The 13893-nt window shown below is 37.6% G+C and overlaps 3 protein-coding genes across 3 annotated transcripts; 1 reads left to right on the forward strand and 2 right to left on the reverse strand.

Annotated features, from left to right (window-relative positions):
- Positions 1-2254: 2254 nt before the first annotated feature.
- Positions 2255-5488, reverse strand: LOC106375719 (subtilisin-like protease SBT3.13). The gene is made up of 10 exons (XM_013815701.3): positions 5329-5488; positions 5172-5263; positions 4909-5006; positions 4624-4800; positions 4239-4541; positions 3748-4118; positions 3427-3662; positions 3236-3350; positions 2963-3155; positions 2255-2893 (listed from the first exon to the last, which is right to left on the reverse strand). Exons 1-10 carry the CDS (start codon positions 5449-5451, stop codon positions 2337-2339), a joined length of 2265 nt encoding a protein of 754 aa, XP_013671155.1. The 5' UTR covers positions 5452-5488; the 3' UTR covers positions 2255-2336.
- Positions 5489-6697: 1209 nt separating this feature from the next.
- Positions 6698-11291, reverse strand: LOC106375720 (splicing factor 3B subunit 2-like). Its single transcript, XM_013815702.3, has 17 exons — positions 11004-11291; positions 10780-10899; positions 10560-10691; positions 10383-10445; positions 10155-10262; positions 9610-9687; positions 9058-9150; positions 8887-8973; positions 8690-8791; positions 8497-8613; positions 8346-8408; positions 8008-8150; positions 7837-7918; positions 7601-7705; positions 7234-7325; positions 7076-7145; positions 6698-6985 (listed from the first exon to the last, which is right to left on the reverse strand). Exons 1-17 carry the CDS (start codon positions 11217-11219, stop codon positions 6926-6928), a joined length of 1731 nt encoding a protein of 576 aa, XP_013671156.1. The 5' UTR covers positions 11220-11291; the 3' UTR covers positions 6698-6925.
- A 1304-nt stretch (positions 11292-12595) lies between these two features.
- On the forward strand, positions 12596-13870 carry LOC106373034. Its single transcript, XM_013813269.3, has 4 exons — positions 12596-12799; positions 12876-13033; positions 13105-13225; positions 13327-13870. Exons 1-4 carry the CDS (start codon positions 12611-12613, stop codon positions 13639-13641), a joined length of 783 nt encoding a protein of 260 aa, XP_013668723.1. The 5' UTR covers positions 12596-12610; the 3' UTR covers positions 13642-13870.
- The last annotated feature ends 23 nt before the right edge of the window (positions 13871-13893 follow it).

Here is a 13893-nt window from a genome sequence, read left to right on the forward strand (position 1 = left end):
TAACATTATCGGAACTCAAAAAGAAATACAAAAGGCATCAGACTATCTCAAAGGAGAATTTGAGATGAAAGATCTAGGACAAACACAGTATTGTCTTGGCCTACAAATAGAACATTCACAAAATAGTATATTTGTGCATCAATCCACATACACAAAAAGAGTGTTGAAATGATTTAGCATGGATAAATCAACTCCTCTTAGCACCCCGATGGTCGTTAGGTCACTTAATATTGAAAGTGATCCATTTCGACCACCTGAGGAGAAAGAAGAGATACTTGGTCCGGAAGTACCATATCTAAGTGCAATTGGAGCGCTGATGTACCTTGCAAATTGTACACGGCCTGATATATCATTTGCTGTGAATCTTTTGGCAAGATTCAGCTCATCTCCAACCCGAAGACATTGGAATGGGATCAAACATGTTTTTCGTTACCTCCAAGGGACCATTGATTTAGGCTTATTTTATCCTAAAAGTTCAAAAGGTCAAATGGTTGGTTTTGCAGATGCAGGATATCTTTCAGATCCACACAAAGCCCGATCGCAAACAGGATACGTTTTTACGATCGGAGGCACTGTTATATCTTGGCGTTCCCAGAAACAAACGCTCGTGGCTACTTCTTCAAATCATGCTGAGATCATTGCACTCCATGAAGCAAGTAGAGAATGTGTATGGCTGAGATCAATAAGCCGACACATCTGTTCAAGCAGCGGGATTGGCAAAAATACGGAGTCAACTATTTTATATGAAGATAATGCAGCATGTGTTGCTCAAACAAAGGACGGATATATCAAAAGCGATAGAACGAAGCATATTCATCTGAAGTTCTTCTCATACACTCAAGAGCTCGTGAAGAAGAAAGAGATTGAAGTAAGATATGTCCAATCATGCGATAATGCAGCTGACCTCTTCACAAAATCACTTCCGACTTCGATATTCAGAAAACATGTTCGTAACATTGGAATGCATCATCAGAAGGATTTATGACTGCTCATTCGAGGGGGAGCTTACGTAGTTGTACTCTTTTTACCTTACTATGGTTTTTCCCATTGGGTTTTCCTAGAAAGGTTTTTAACGAGACAACAAAGACGTTAAGCGAGAACGGATAATGACACCGGCCCCCAAGGGGGAGTGTTACGAAAGTCAAAGAAAGCAGCAGCCACCGTTTTCGTTGAAAATATAAAAAGATGTGGGGCCCGCTGCACTATTTGCACAGTAAATTTCCTTCTATATATACGAACGTTTGTGTTCGTTTGTAAACACACTATCCTTCTCCTTCAATAACACATCCTCTTTTCTTATCAGTATTATCTTCTTCGTACGGGTATAAAATTTTGCTTTATTTAAATTCCTGCAATATAATAAAATTCCAGTTCTTTTTATAACAGTAACTCAATTGTTGTTGAATTGTACGTTGATTTTTTCGTCCTCAAACTGTTTAAACCTTTAACTTTAACTGCAGTCAGACATAAATCTAGTTAGCTTTCGGATGCCTCTTTAAAAAAAATATTCTTCAGCTTATCTAAAGGAAGGTCATTTCTGTTCAAAATAAAACAACTGTACACATAAAGTGTGTCAACTAGACAATGTGTCTCTAAGTGTAAACATAAGACATAATGTGTCTCTCTATGTTTAGGGCATCTCCAATGGTGTACTCATCATTGGAATCCTTAGGTATATTATATTATTATTATTTTTTTTTAAATAGTTAAGGATTCTAATCAAATAAGTATGTCCAATAGTGTTATTCATTAGGAATCATTAAGAATAAAAAAATAATAAATTTGAAAATATTTTTAATTTTTTAAAAAAAAATTAAAACATGTTAAATTGAAATATTTATTTATTAAATTGAAATATTTATTGTGATGAAACCCGATTCGATTGAAAACCCTAATCCCCAATTACGTAACCTAATTTGCGAAGAAAACCACATGAATCCCTATGTAAATCCAAAGAATCAGAAGAGAAAGAACATAATAACCTGTCGATTCATCAAAGAGACAAACTTTTTTTTTTCTCCTCTCCACTACAAATGACACGAACACGGAAAACCCTTCACGCGATAGACAAAACTCAACTGCCACGTCAACAAGGATTCACGCAAAACAATCCTTAGGAAAGGATTGATCCTTAAGCAATATGAGTTTAATATTAATATTATATGGTTAATAGTGAAGGATTTGTACTTTAGGATTTATTAAAAACCCTCGTTGTACATGCTCTTGTGTGGTGAATAAATGAGGAAACGTTACGTTTTTTTTTCAATATGATTAGATCTTTATTATTATAATGATCTTGATTACACATTTTGAATAGAGATTTGAGTTTATGTCTCTCAAGGCTTGGTCATGATCGTTGTCTGAACAGAGACAGGGATTCTAACATCATGAACACCATCAGTCCACGTTAAGCTTCCAAAAAAGTAACCAGTGTTTACTTTATGACTCGTTTTAGCCGTCACCGCGTAAGAGAGCACCTCTCCAGAGTCAAACACGAGTGTGGTCGGGGAGACAGTGAGAGTAACACCGAGAGGAGACTCGATCACAGCTTTGTAGACTGAATTGTTTGGTCCAACGTTGGTTAGAGTTCTCGTGAGTGTGACTTCTTGATCAAGATTTGGGATCGTGATCGAAGGTAAGTTGATATCAAGAATCGATGCCACAGGAGATGGACAGTTAGTCTTTTTACCGAGGACACGAGAGATCGATGTGTCGTTATAACCAGCTGAACACATGTAACTGATGTAATCTTTGATTTCCATATCGTAAACAAGTCCAGGGTCTGCGGCGCTTTCAGGGTTTACAAGACCTCCTCCATAGTCAAATGGATCTGCAAGCTTCTTGTTTGATCCTTCAGCAAAGATAGGTTCTCCAGACTTACTTGTCCTCCAAGCTTCAAAAAAGAGATTAGATTAGTATAAGACCGTTGGTGACGTAAGAAGAAGCTGAGATGAAGAAGAACCTGTTGTGACCAAAGCTGATCTAATAGCAGCAGGAGACCAATCAGGGTGTAGACATTTGAGGAGAGCTGTGATTCCGGACACCACAGGAGTCGACATTGATGTCCCTGATAGTAGTCCAAATCCTTTGTGGCTGTCAGGATCAAGGGGACTTAGTGCCGCGAGTATGTTAACACCAGGAGCTGCTATATCAGGCTACATAGTATATAATGTGATATCAATCATCTATCAAAAATGTTTCAACTAGAGACAACAATGGCTTTAGTTATTATAACCTTGAGAATGGCTGGTGAGACAGAGTTAGGACCTCTAGATGAGAACGCAACAACCTTTGCAGCTGCAGGGGGACCGGTTAATGTCGTAGCCGCGCTTATTCTCACAGTGGGTGATCTGTGGTTTTAACATCAGATCAATAATGTTTTGTAAGAAGAATAGACAGACTTTAAATGGTTAAAGATTAGAGGACCTGGTTGTGCGGATGTATTGTAAAATGTCGGCTCCATGTTCGTAACTTGTTAAAATGTAGGGATAAGATTCATCAGGAACGCTTTGAGCTAAAATGACTGCTGCTAGACCTTCCTTTGAAACGGGTTTATTGAAAACAAGAACTGTTTTCCCCTTCATATCAGTAGTATTGTGACGGTATGACTCCAAGAAAGCTAAACCGGTTGTAATATCCGGTCCAGTGAACAAAGATTCAGCCTAATTAACACAGCAAGAAGTTAAGTGTTCAAGACTAATTGGTAATAAGAAGTTGAGTTCATGTTTTTGTATTAAGCTTACTTACATAGAAGGTTTGGTTATTGCCAAGAGTGATCTTTGTAGGAAAAGACCGGTCAAGAGTAGTTGCAGCAACGGTCAAGAACCAAGGAGCAACATTTATAACACTCTGAGCATTAGGACCATCGTTTCCTGCCGCAGCCACAACCGGAATCCCTTTAGCCACGGCGTGAAAAGCCGCGACAAAATCGACTTGATCGACCTCAGAACCCTCTGGAACATTCCCTCCTAAAGAAACCGAGAGAACATCAACCCCATCATGTATAGCATCATCATAAGCCTTCCACATATCAACTATCGAGCATCCCAGGAAGAACAAGTCCCAGCACACCTTGTACGAGGCTATACGGGCCCGTGGAGCACCACCTCGGACCGTACCTGAGAAGAATCCCACATCAGTTAGGAAAGGAAACAAAATTAAACTAGTTTCTTCTAAGAACGGTACCTTGACTCTCAAGCTAGGTTGTTTCCAGGCTAGGGTTAGGTATATATCATTACCTTGGGCTAGACCATAGAAGCTTGCATTGGAAACAAATGATCCACCAGCTATTGTGGCTGTATGGGTGCCGTGACCAATTGCATCTCTGTTGGATTTGAATTCTCTGGATTCTGTGGCCATGTATTTGCGTTTTCCTCTAATCTCCGCCATCATGCCTTTTTGGTAGTACTTAGCTCCTATAAGCTTGTTGTTGCAATGAACCGTGGCGTTAAAGTCTTCTCCAGATTCACATTTTCCTCTCCAACGCTTAGGTATTGGTCCAAAGCCTTGATCGTTGAATACCTCTGACTCTGGCCATATTCCTATGTATACATACATATATATATACATGCATGTGAGACAATGAGACATCTTATATGTATAGAGAAGAGAGTGTAGAGAGACCAGTATCCAAGAGCCCGATGATAGCATCACTGCCCATGTTGGTTTCATTGAGAAGACCTTTCACAGATGATGGAGAAGAAGAAGTTGGAACTTGATAGAGGCCAAGGTGATCCCAAGTTCTTGTGGTTTTCAGTTTCACAATCCGGTTTGGTATCACATGGATTACTGATGGGTGCTCTGTGTTAATATACAAGAATCCGGTTTAGATTACTGTCAGAGGCTAATATGATCACAAGTTCCGGTTCAAAGCTCAAATCTATTATAGATGTGAGTTGTGTTGAGTACCTGAGATTTTCTTTGCCTGGGAAGATGTAAGAAGTGCAGCAAAACCAGAGAATCCATGTTGATAGCTGTAGATCATTGAGTTATGTGCCTCTTCTTTGCTGTATATAACATGGTGAGAGATGTAAGTGAAAAAAAGACCACATGTTAAACAAAAATATAAAAAAAAAAACAGAGGCGAGATGAGTTTCTTGGGTTACAAGAAAGGGATGTACGATATTATCTGTATCGAAACATGGCATTTTGGAGATGATTAAACTAAGTACCTTTCATGCAGAGATTCAAGCATTTGATGATGAGAAGCTGTGACGAGTTCGGGATCATCATGTTCTCTTTCTCCAAGGTAAACTATATAAACCTATTAAGAAAGTTTAAAATCAGTGAACTCTTGGCGATTTTGAAAATATACATTGCGTTACATACCTTGGTGTTCTTGTTTGTGCCTCCTGCAGATGCAAGATGACTCAGCTCCGTGTTAAGAAATAGGACCAAAGAAAATGAAAATAGAAGCACAAGCCTATGACTTTGTAAATATGAGTTCTTCATTTTCTGAAGTGAGAAGTGTAAGTGGCAGAGATAACCTCTATGGTTCTTTATATAGGCTGATTGAATAATTCATGGTGGAGTTTTGGGTTAGACTCAAAATCGGTTTGGTTCGGATTGGTTCGATTTTGTTCCGGGTTATGTTTGGGTTTGTCTCTTCTTGTATGTGTTATTACTTCCCACAAAAGAAGCTTTAGTCTTCTTTTTAAAAAATACCCACTTATGTTAAAGGGGTTATCAACTTGTCATTTATTAAAATTGTTTACTTGCTAGAAATACATGGTTTATTCACCTAATGTTCTATAAGAGGATATCAATCATATGATTCCTGTCTAACTAAACTATAGGATTCCTAGCTTAGGAAGCTGTTAGACAATGAGTCATGTTCCATGACTGACACAATTAGTTAGAGACGATTATATCTTGATAGAGACTTCTAAACTTATAGATTGGATTATAGTGGAGAGAACCGAATCCAACCTTTTCATTTATGGGCATAAGGTGTTGACAACAGAAAGAAGAGTTACTTACCAGTGAGTGTGCAAAACAATATGAAAATATATGTTTGTGGTAAATTTCTATTCCTATCTATGTTCTTAATTACACTCAATTTGTTTTGTTCTCCTATCTGCCATTTAGATCCAACTAATCTAATAATATGCCAAGATATATTTGTCAATGAATCACTGTCTGTGTTATGTTCATATATGTATTCTTTTCAGTTTGAAAATTTATGCCAAGATATATTTTAAATTGATCGGGTGCACTGTCTTAAATCTGATTTCACACATATTTAGATTGACTGAACATGAAAGCTCGGTAAACAAAAATTGCAAACATTAATCATTGTGTAATTATATTAGTGAGTAAATCCACTTAGGTTAAAACCTTGAAGGCCTTCACTTCTCAGTTCTCACTTCTCACACAGAAAAACGAGTGAAGAGAAAGAAAGGCAAAGGCGCATGGCGTGGTAAGGCTGCGAATAACGAGTGGCCGTGATAATCTTCCAGTTGTCACCGCCACATTGCTCTTCCGGAATGAGGTGTACGTGACCTAATCATTTGAATTCAGTGTTTATTGGAGTTCATATGTCAAAATGCGAGACACCACACTAACTCGACGACATTCAATGTTTCTTCATTAATTATATTTTGTTACGTCATAGAAATACGACTCTTTAAAACAGATCATGTTACAGTAGCACATAACTTAAGTTCTAAAACAAGGCAAGAACCATGGAACGATCTCATACAGAAACGATGTTGTTTATTCTTCAAGTTTCATAAGTTTATTTCAGGCTTTTAGACTTCGAATTTGTTCAAACAAGTGTGTTTTTTTTACTTCAGGTAACACATAGCATTTAGGTTTTTTCTAAACTCAAAATATCTTCTACCCCACCTCCCTTTCTCCTTCAGGGTTATGTAAAGCTAAACACATTCTCAGGAAAATGAATTCACTCTATCTCACACAAGCTTCTTCAAAACTTGAAATCTTTCTTTTTCTTCCCTTCCTTGTCACGCTTCCTTTTCTTCGAATTCTGTAACCATTCCACCAAAGTAAAAAATGTGTTAATCATCCCGCATTCACATCAATAGTGTTAAAACATATATAAATGAAGTCTATTTACCTCGGCCACCATGTCACTGAAGTCCTCTGGCTTATTGCGCAGTTTCTCCTCTTCTCTTGCCTCCTCATACCTTTCCAAAATCACAATGTATAGTTTAGAACACTATTCCTTATCTTAATGTCGAGATTAAAATCAACACAGGTGTTACTACTACTTACTTGGCAGGTAAAACATTCTCCAGGGCATCCAGCTCTTCTGGCTGTAAGCTAACGTCCACACGATCTGTCTTTTGTCCTTTCAACAAATCAACCTGTTCAAAAATAGTCACAATTGCATAAGTTTGCGACTTATCATAAAAAACATAACATCGAGGAGGCATATACCAAAACTTCATAGACACTACCTAATACCGGCAATTCTCAAAACAACACACGGACTTGAAGGATACTAAAAACTAATACACAGCCTATTGACTCAACAATCTAAAAAGATCAAAATTATATCTAAATTTTCAAGCCTTAATTCTAACCAACCATGAATTGCTATCAATTAAGTATCTGGAAATTTTAAGTATCGATTGCTTACCCTTCTCGCTCCTGTCTTGTCCTGAGTACCAGTTTTAATGACGTATGTGTGTGTGGTTCCCAGCACTGTTCCAGGAGCAACACTCTCTCCCTTTTCTTCAAGTACCTTTCAGATATTAAAAAAGAACCAACCACTCGAGTTAGTAGTGAAATTTCGCTTTACGTCTAATAAAGAGAATGCTCCCACAAGGTGGAAGATAAAGTGAAGATGCATAAATAAAAGATTAGGTTCGCTACCTGATACAGAGGCCTATCGGGTTCCTTTCTCTGTTCCTTACGAAGCTCAATTGCATCCGGTGTCTCAATGCCAGTTGGAGTGCTGCAAAAAGGGGAAAATCATTCAGTTTCATATTTATATTATATTATGAGCAAACAGATACACCTCGTCGCGAAAAGGTAAAATAATACCTTGACAGTGTATCAACCGATTCCATGCCGTCTTCTAGTTCCTCTTCATCCATCTCCTCTTCTTGTTCATCTTCCTCCTCTTCCTCTTCTTCTTCTTCTTCCTCCAAATCACCCCAGTGCTTGCTCTTATCAATAGGCTCGTCCTAATATCATGATAAAAAAAGAACCATCACATTGTATCAACAAAATATGATGATTTTGAAATAGTTCACAAGAAGCCTATATGTTATAGTTTCAGTCCACTTTTTTCAAAACGCACAAACTATCCTTTATGCTGAATTCCTTCCACGTAGAATATAGAATTTTAAAACAGAACACAGGGAGGAGAAAATACTTACTTCATAATTGGGCTGATCTTGTTGCTGGACGCCAAAGACATCTCCATACAATGGACGTCCAAACTGCATAACACAAACAACGGGAAGCAACAAAAATATGTTAGTGAATGGCACGGAAAGTTAACTGAAGTAAGGATATAGATATATATACCTCATCAACTGGAGGTTTCCCCCAGCCACCAGTATAACCAAAGCTAGCTCCATGCGGTATAGGAGCATTAAGACCAGGAATTTTCAGGTGTGGGTAAGACCGCGGAGGACCATATCGCTGTTGGAGAAAGATTTTTTAGTAAACAATTCCATTTCAATCAGAATAATCATGAAGACAGGTCATAATAAATTACCTGCATACTGATTAGCCATGGGGGAGGAGCACCTTCAGCCATACCAAGAGCTTCTTTCAAGCCATGCGACAATGTTCCTGGTTTCGTTTCCCTCAGTTTAACCTATTTCCCAATTATTGCAATTAGATTCAGGTACACAAAGCAATAAAACCAAGCAGTGAAATAAACGATAAAGATGCAAAATCACAAGAGAGTACCTCAAATTCTTTCCCTTCAAAATACAAATCTCCAAGCGCTGTCAGCTTCGGCTTTGTTTGGTATTTGAAGAACGCATCATGGAGGACCTGCGAAAGAAAGGAATTATCTTCACTTATCAGTTAAAGAACAGATATCAATGCACACCACAGTGAAAAATTATAGAGGGGAACCTGGTAGTCAATGTCCATCTTTCCCATCTTTGGTTGCATACGCTCTCGTTGCTTTTGCTTCAACTTTTTACCATCTTCTTTCTCAATGTAAGCCTGCACAAGAACCACAAAGTAATTAGCTCTGACTAGTAGAAGCAGTAGGACTTACACCTAAACACATCAAACTTAAACTGATAAAGAACAATTTGATTTGAAAATATTAAATGTTAACAAGAACAAATGAAAGTATAGAACAGAGTGTATGAGTGAGATTGACAAGAAAGAGAGTTCCTCAAAAGCACAGAAGAAATGAAATTTGCATCCAGAAATCTAGTTGAATGAGTTAAAAAGAGAGGCAGGCCATTGCGTAGAGAAAGCTTAGGTTTGGTATACAATTTGAAAAAGGGAAAGTAAAAGTGAAACATTAAGATTTTCAAACTTTTATAATGACAGCATTAGTTCTATTCTAATATATATTTAGTATTTCTATAAAACCAAAACACCTAAGGAGTAAAATATGTGCAGGTGAATAGAAAAACAAAATAATGGTGTTCATTGTCCAAGAGAAGATACCTGTCTAATTTTCTGAATGCCGGTGGCAGCAATGAAATCAGGAAGATGAAATGGCAGCTTCTCTATACCGCGCTTTCCCTGCAAAAATTAATACCCCGCTGAGATGCCACCAACTTAAGAAAAAGAGAGCAAGCAACACAATAGCCTAACCGCAAAGAAACATGACTGAATCCTATGAGTAATACATAACCAGATGCATCTTAAAACAAGATCACTAAAATGCATACAAAACCAGATACATCTAGATGTACATAAAACACTTTTCCTCAAAGACGCATCAAACGTCTCCAAAGACTAAGCACCAAATAATTCATGCATAGAAGGAACAAAAAAAGGGCCATCTCCAGTTACACCTACAAGTCCAGGGCCAGGCTCCAAGGTTTATCACAGACGTTCTCCTGCAAGAGGCACATATATTGGTATAAGGAACTTAATTCGCATGATGATTTCTATCCCTATTGTTATAATTCTCCTGTGTGACACACCCACAAATCACAGAAACATAATAATTAGCTAACAGCATCATTACTAGAAATATTACAAACCTGCAAATACTTTCTCTTCTGGGACCAATGCCTCGGCACAGGAACTGTATTCCGGTACGACTTCAAAAACACCAACAACTTAGGGTCAGCTGAAGTAGCGTCCCAGACCTAAAAACATTAAAAAATAAAAGTTAGAAATAAATAAAACATAGAGAGCTACTACTACACTACACAAAGCATTAACTATCCATATTTGGAACTCATAGAAAAGTATAAATGCATCCTTACCTCAACGACATCAGGCCTAGCGGATACCTGCTTCAGCTCAGCAATCTTCATCCTCCGTTCAAGCTGAGAAAAAATAAAAATAATCACAACTTTAGGAATCTAAGAAAGAATGTAGTATACTGAGCTAAGAATAAAAAAAACGAACAAGAGGAGAATAATTAGTTTTGAGATTAGAACCTTCTTCTGCTTATTAGAGATTCCCTTCTCTTTTTGCTCATTGCCTTGATCTTCCTCGTCAGCATCAGAATCTGAGTTAACCTTCTTTCTCACATCATTGTTCTCCTCAGACTCATCCTTCTCAGCGTCGTCCTAGTCAAGCAAAAACAGTATCATCAAGATCTAAGCATTAACAAACATTTTAAGTCACGCCAAAAGAGCCAAACGAAAAGAGTTTTACCTCAGAGGCAACAGGTTCCCGAAAGTTGAACTTCTCAAAGATCTCCTTAAACTCATCGCTGAAACCATCTCCAAACTCGGCTTGTTCTGCTACATACTCTATCACAATCTGCTCAGAGGCCTATGAGGAAGCAAAGATCATACATCATTAATCAAAGAAAATCAATCGCAAACCCTAGAAAATCTCCAATCGCTAGAATGCGAGAATAAGGAAACAAATATTACCTGTTGCTGCGGATCTGCCTTCTTCTTAGAATCAGAAGCCTCCGCGTCTTCAACATCGGCATGAGATGACTTCTTGTTCTTCTTCTGCTTCCGCCTGCGGCGGCGACGGTCGCTCTCACGGGATTTCTTAGAAGAAGCGGTGATGTTACCGTTGGCAGCATCTCCGTCAGGAACGACGATGTTATCGTGTGCGGCGGTTGCTGATTCGGCGGTCATATTCGGGGAAGTTTCACAGTCGGCGATGCAGAGAGAGCAGAAGAAGAGCTCGTAGATGAATAAGGAAATCAACCAAGGGTGAGGCAATCTTATATTTATATTCGATTGTATCTTCGGATCGGTTTGGTACAATTTGGTTTATCGGTAAGTCGGTTCCGATTCATTGAATGATCGATTTTGATCATGTTTGGGTCCAAACTAGTTAATTGAACAAGTATTTAGAGAAAACGAATGGGCCAACAGGCCCGGTACGCCTCATTTGTTTATCGATTATATAAAAGCATGTTAATTAGTTACTAATTAAAAATCACATACTTACTGCCATTTAGATGTTTTTTTTCAACTAAAATCACAACATTAGTTACCATAAAAATTAAAAAAAAATTGATTTCTTTTTAGGTTCTACCACCATCAATACTTTTTATTTTGCTAATCACTTAGAAATTATAAAAACAAACATCAATCTAACTACCATGAAATTGATATATTTTATATTTAATTTTAAAAAAAATTATATATGTAAGTTAAAACGGCATATCATCTTTTCAGACTATCATATCATTTTCCGTTCGTATATGTGAAAGTAGTTGTAAAACAAAATATTATAAGTAGGAGATGGTGAAATCATGTGAAGATGTAATGAAGAAGTAAATACATAATAAAATATATTTATAATTTTAACAAACTATGATAAAAATTTATTTTATTTTATTAATAAAAACTCGTTATGAATCAGAAATAGTGACAGAAAAATTAGAAAATAATTGGAGATTCTCATATTTTGCCCACAATGATGAATTTAAAACTAATTAAAGTTGTGAATGTGTAAAAAAGCAAATAAAAAGAAAAACATGAGAGATATTATTAATTATGTGAAAGTAGTAATATTAAAAATAAATAGAATTAATGGTTGGAAAAGGAAATAATTTTCTGTAGCAACTAAATTGTCATTTTATTCCACAAAATAACATGAACTAATTTTTTTTAGTTTTTACCATTTACTTTTAAAAAAAATAGACAAAATAGAAAGATTTCTATAACATTTCAAATTTGACTTTTTGCACCAGAACAAATTTGACTTTTTTTGGCATCATACTATCATAGCAATCCCACTATATAAAAGGGCTTAATTATGGATGTTCTGAAGGGTGCCACCTAGGCCAAATATTCTCATCCAATCATTTTGCCACGTCACTTTCCAATTAAAATCCCACATATTCGAACGGGCTTCGTGCGGGCTTACTCAATCTCTGTTGTGTGGGCCAGATTATTCAATTTCTCCCAGCCCATCATCCCTCATCTCCGTATTGGCGAGACTCAAGCCAAAGCTTCCAAAGCTTTCTCCTCCTCTCAACAACCCTAATCGTCGTCTCCCCATTTCTCTTTCCCCCATGTCGATTCAATTCCTCTTCCACAAATCTTCCCGCAAAACGCCTCCGATGAAAGGGCTGAAACTTCAATGTTCTTCCTTAAACCTCCATTCAAGATCCATGCGGACCTTCCAGATCGCCCATTCAAGATCCATGCGGACTCTCACAATAAGTGAGATTGCTGCGTTCCTCAAACGTGAGCCTGCTAAGGTAAATCCCATTTCGTGATTAGAATCAAGCACTTTTCTCAATTTAATTGCTCACAACTATTGGGATGTTATTTTAGGTTGCCTACTTTGACTGCATTGCCACAATTGATGATGTCAAGCTTGGGGCTGAGTGGTATTACATTGCTTGCAAAGATTGCCAGACCAAGCTAAACCGTGGTCCGACAACCTTGCTTTGTCCAAAATGCCGCAATGAAGATGCTACTGCATTAGCCAAGTAAGATTCTCCTGTCACATATGTTTCCATCCGACAATGCATATATACTAATCACTTGCTATTTGAACTAGCTATCGGGTGGAGCTTTCTGTCTATGATAATGAGGAGCAGTGCACGTTCATCATCCTCGGAGATACTGGAAAAGAGCTCACTGGCAGAAAAGCATCAGAGTTGATTGACGCCTATGTTCAGGTAATTGTTGTTCTGTTGATACATGAGCAGATTTTCATAATCTTGACACATATTATAATCACAAAGTCTACCAATTTGATAAATGAATTTTATTACATTAGGAGAACGGTGGAGATGAGGCTGAGCTTGAAGTTCCACTGCCACAGTGTTTTATTGACACAATTGGCCAGACAAAGAAATTCAGGATCAAGGTCTCCCCCTACAATTTCACTTCAACCCGACTTTCCTTGACTGCTACCAAGATAATCTCACCAGCAGTTTTACCACCAAATAATACGCCACTTTCTCTTCTTGGCGCACAAAACCATCGTCCAGGAGCTGAAGTGGAAATCTTAGAGGTAGCTGAGAGCAGTGGTGGTGGTGCTTCGGCCACTGACGACCAGAAGGAAGCTAAGCGTATCAAGCGTAGTGGCTAGATCTCATACACCAAAATCACTCCACCAGTGGCTGGTACAGACTGTCTAGTCAGCATGCTTCCCTAATAACAGTCTTATTTCTCTTTAGTCATTTTGTTTTCCATTTTGCTAAGACAATTTCATTTTGCTAAAACGTTATGGATTTCTTATCTTATTAAGTTGTTTGGTTTTCATTCCTACCTTGGTTATGCAGTCTTATAAATTTTATGTATTCGTATTCATTATTGTATTATGAAGAGGTCAACATAATAC

Source organism: Brassica napus, chromosome C1, assembly GCF_020379485.1.
Source record: "Brassica napus cultivar Da-Ae chromosome C1, Da-Ae, whole genome shotgun sequence".
NCBI classification, from domain to species: Eukaryota; Viridiplantae; Streptophyta; class Magnoliopsida; order Brassicales; family Brassicaceae; genus Brassica; species Brassica napus.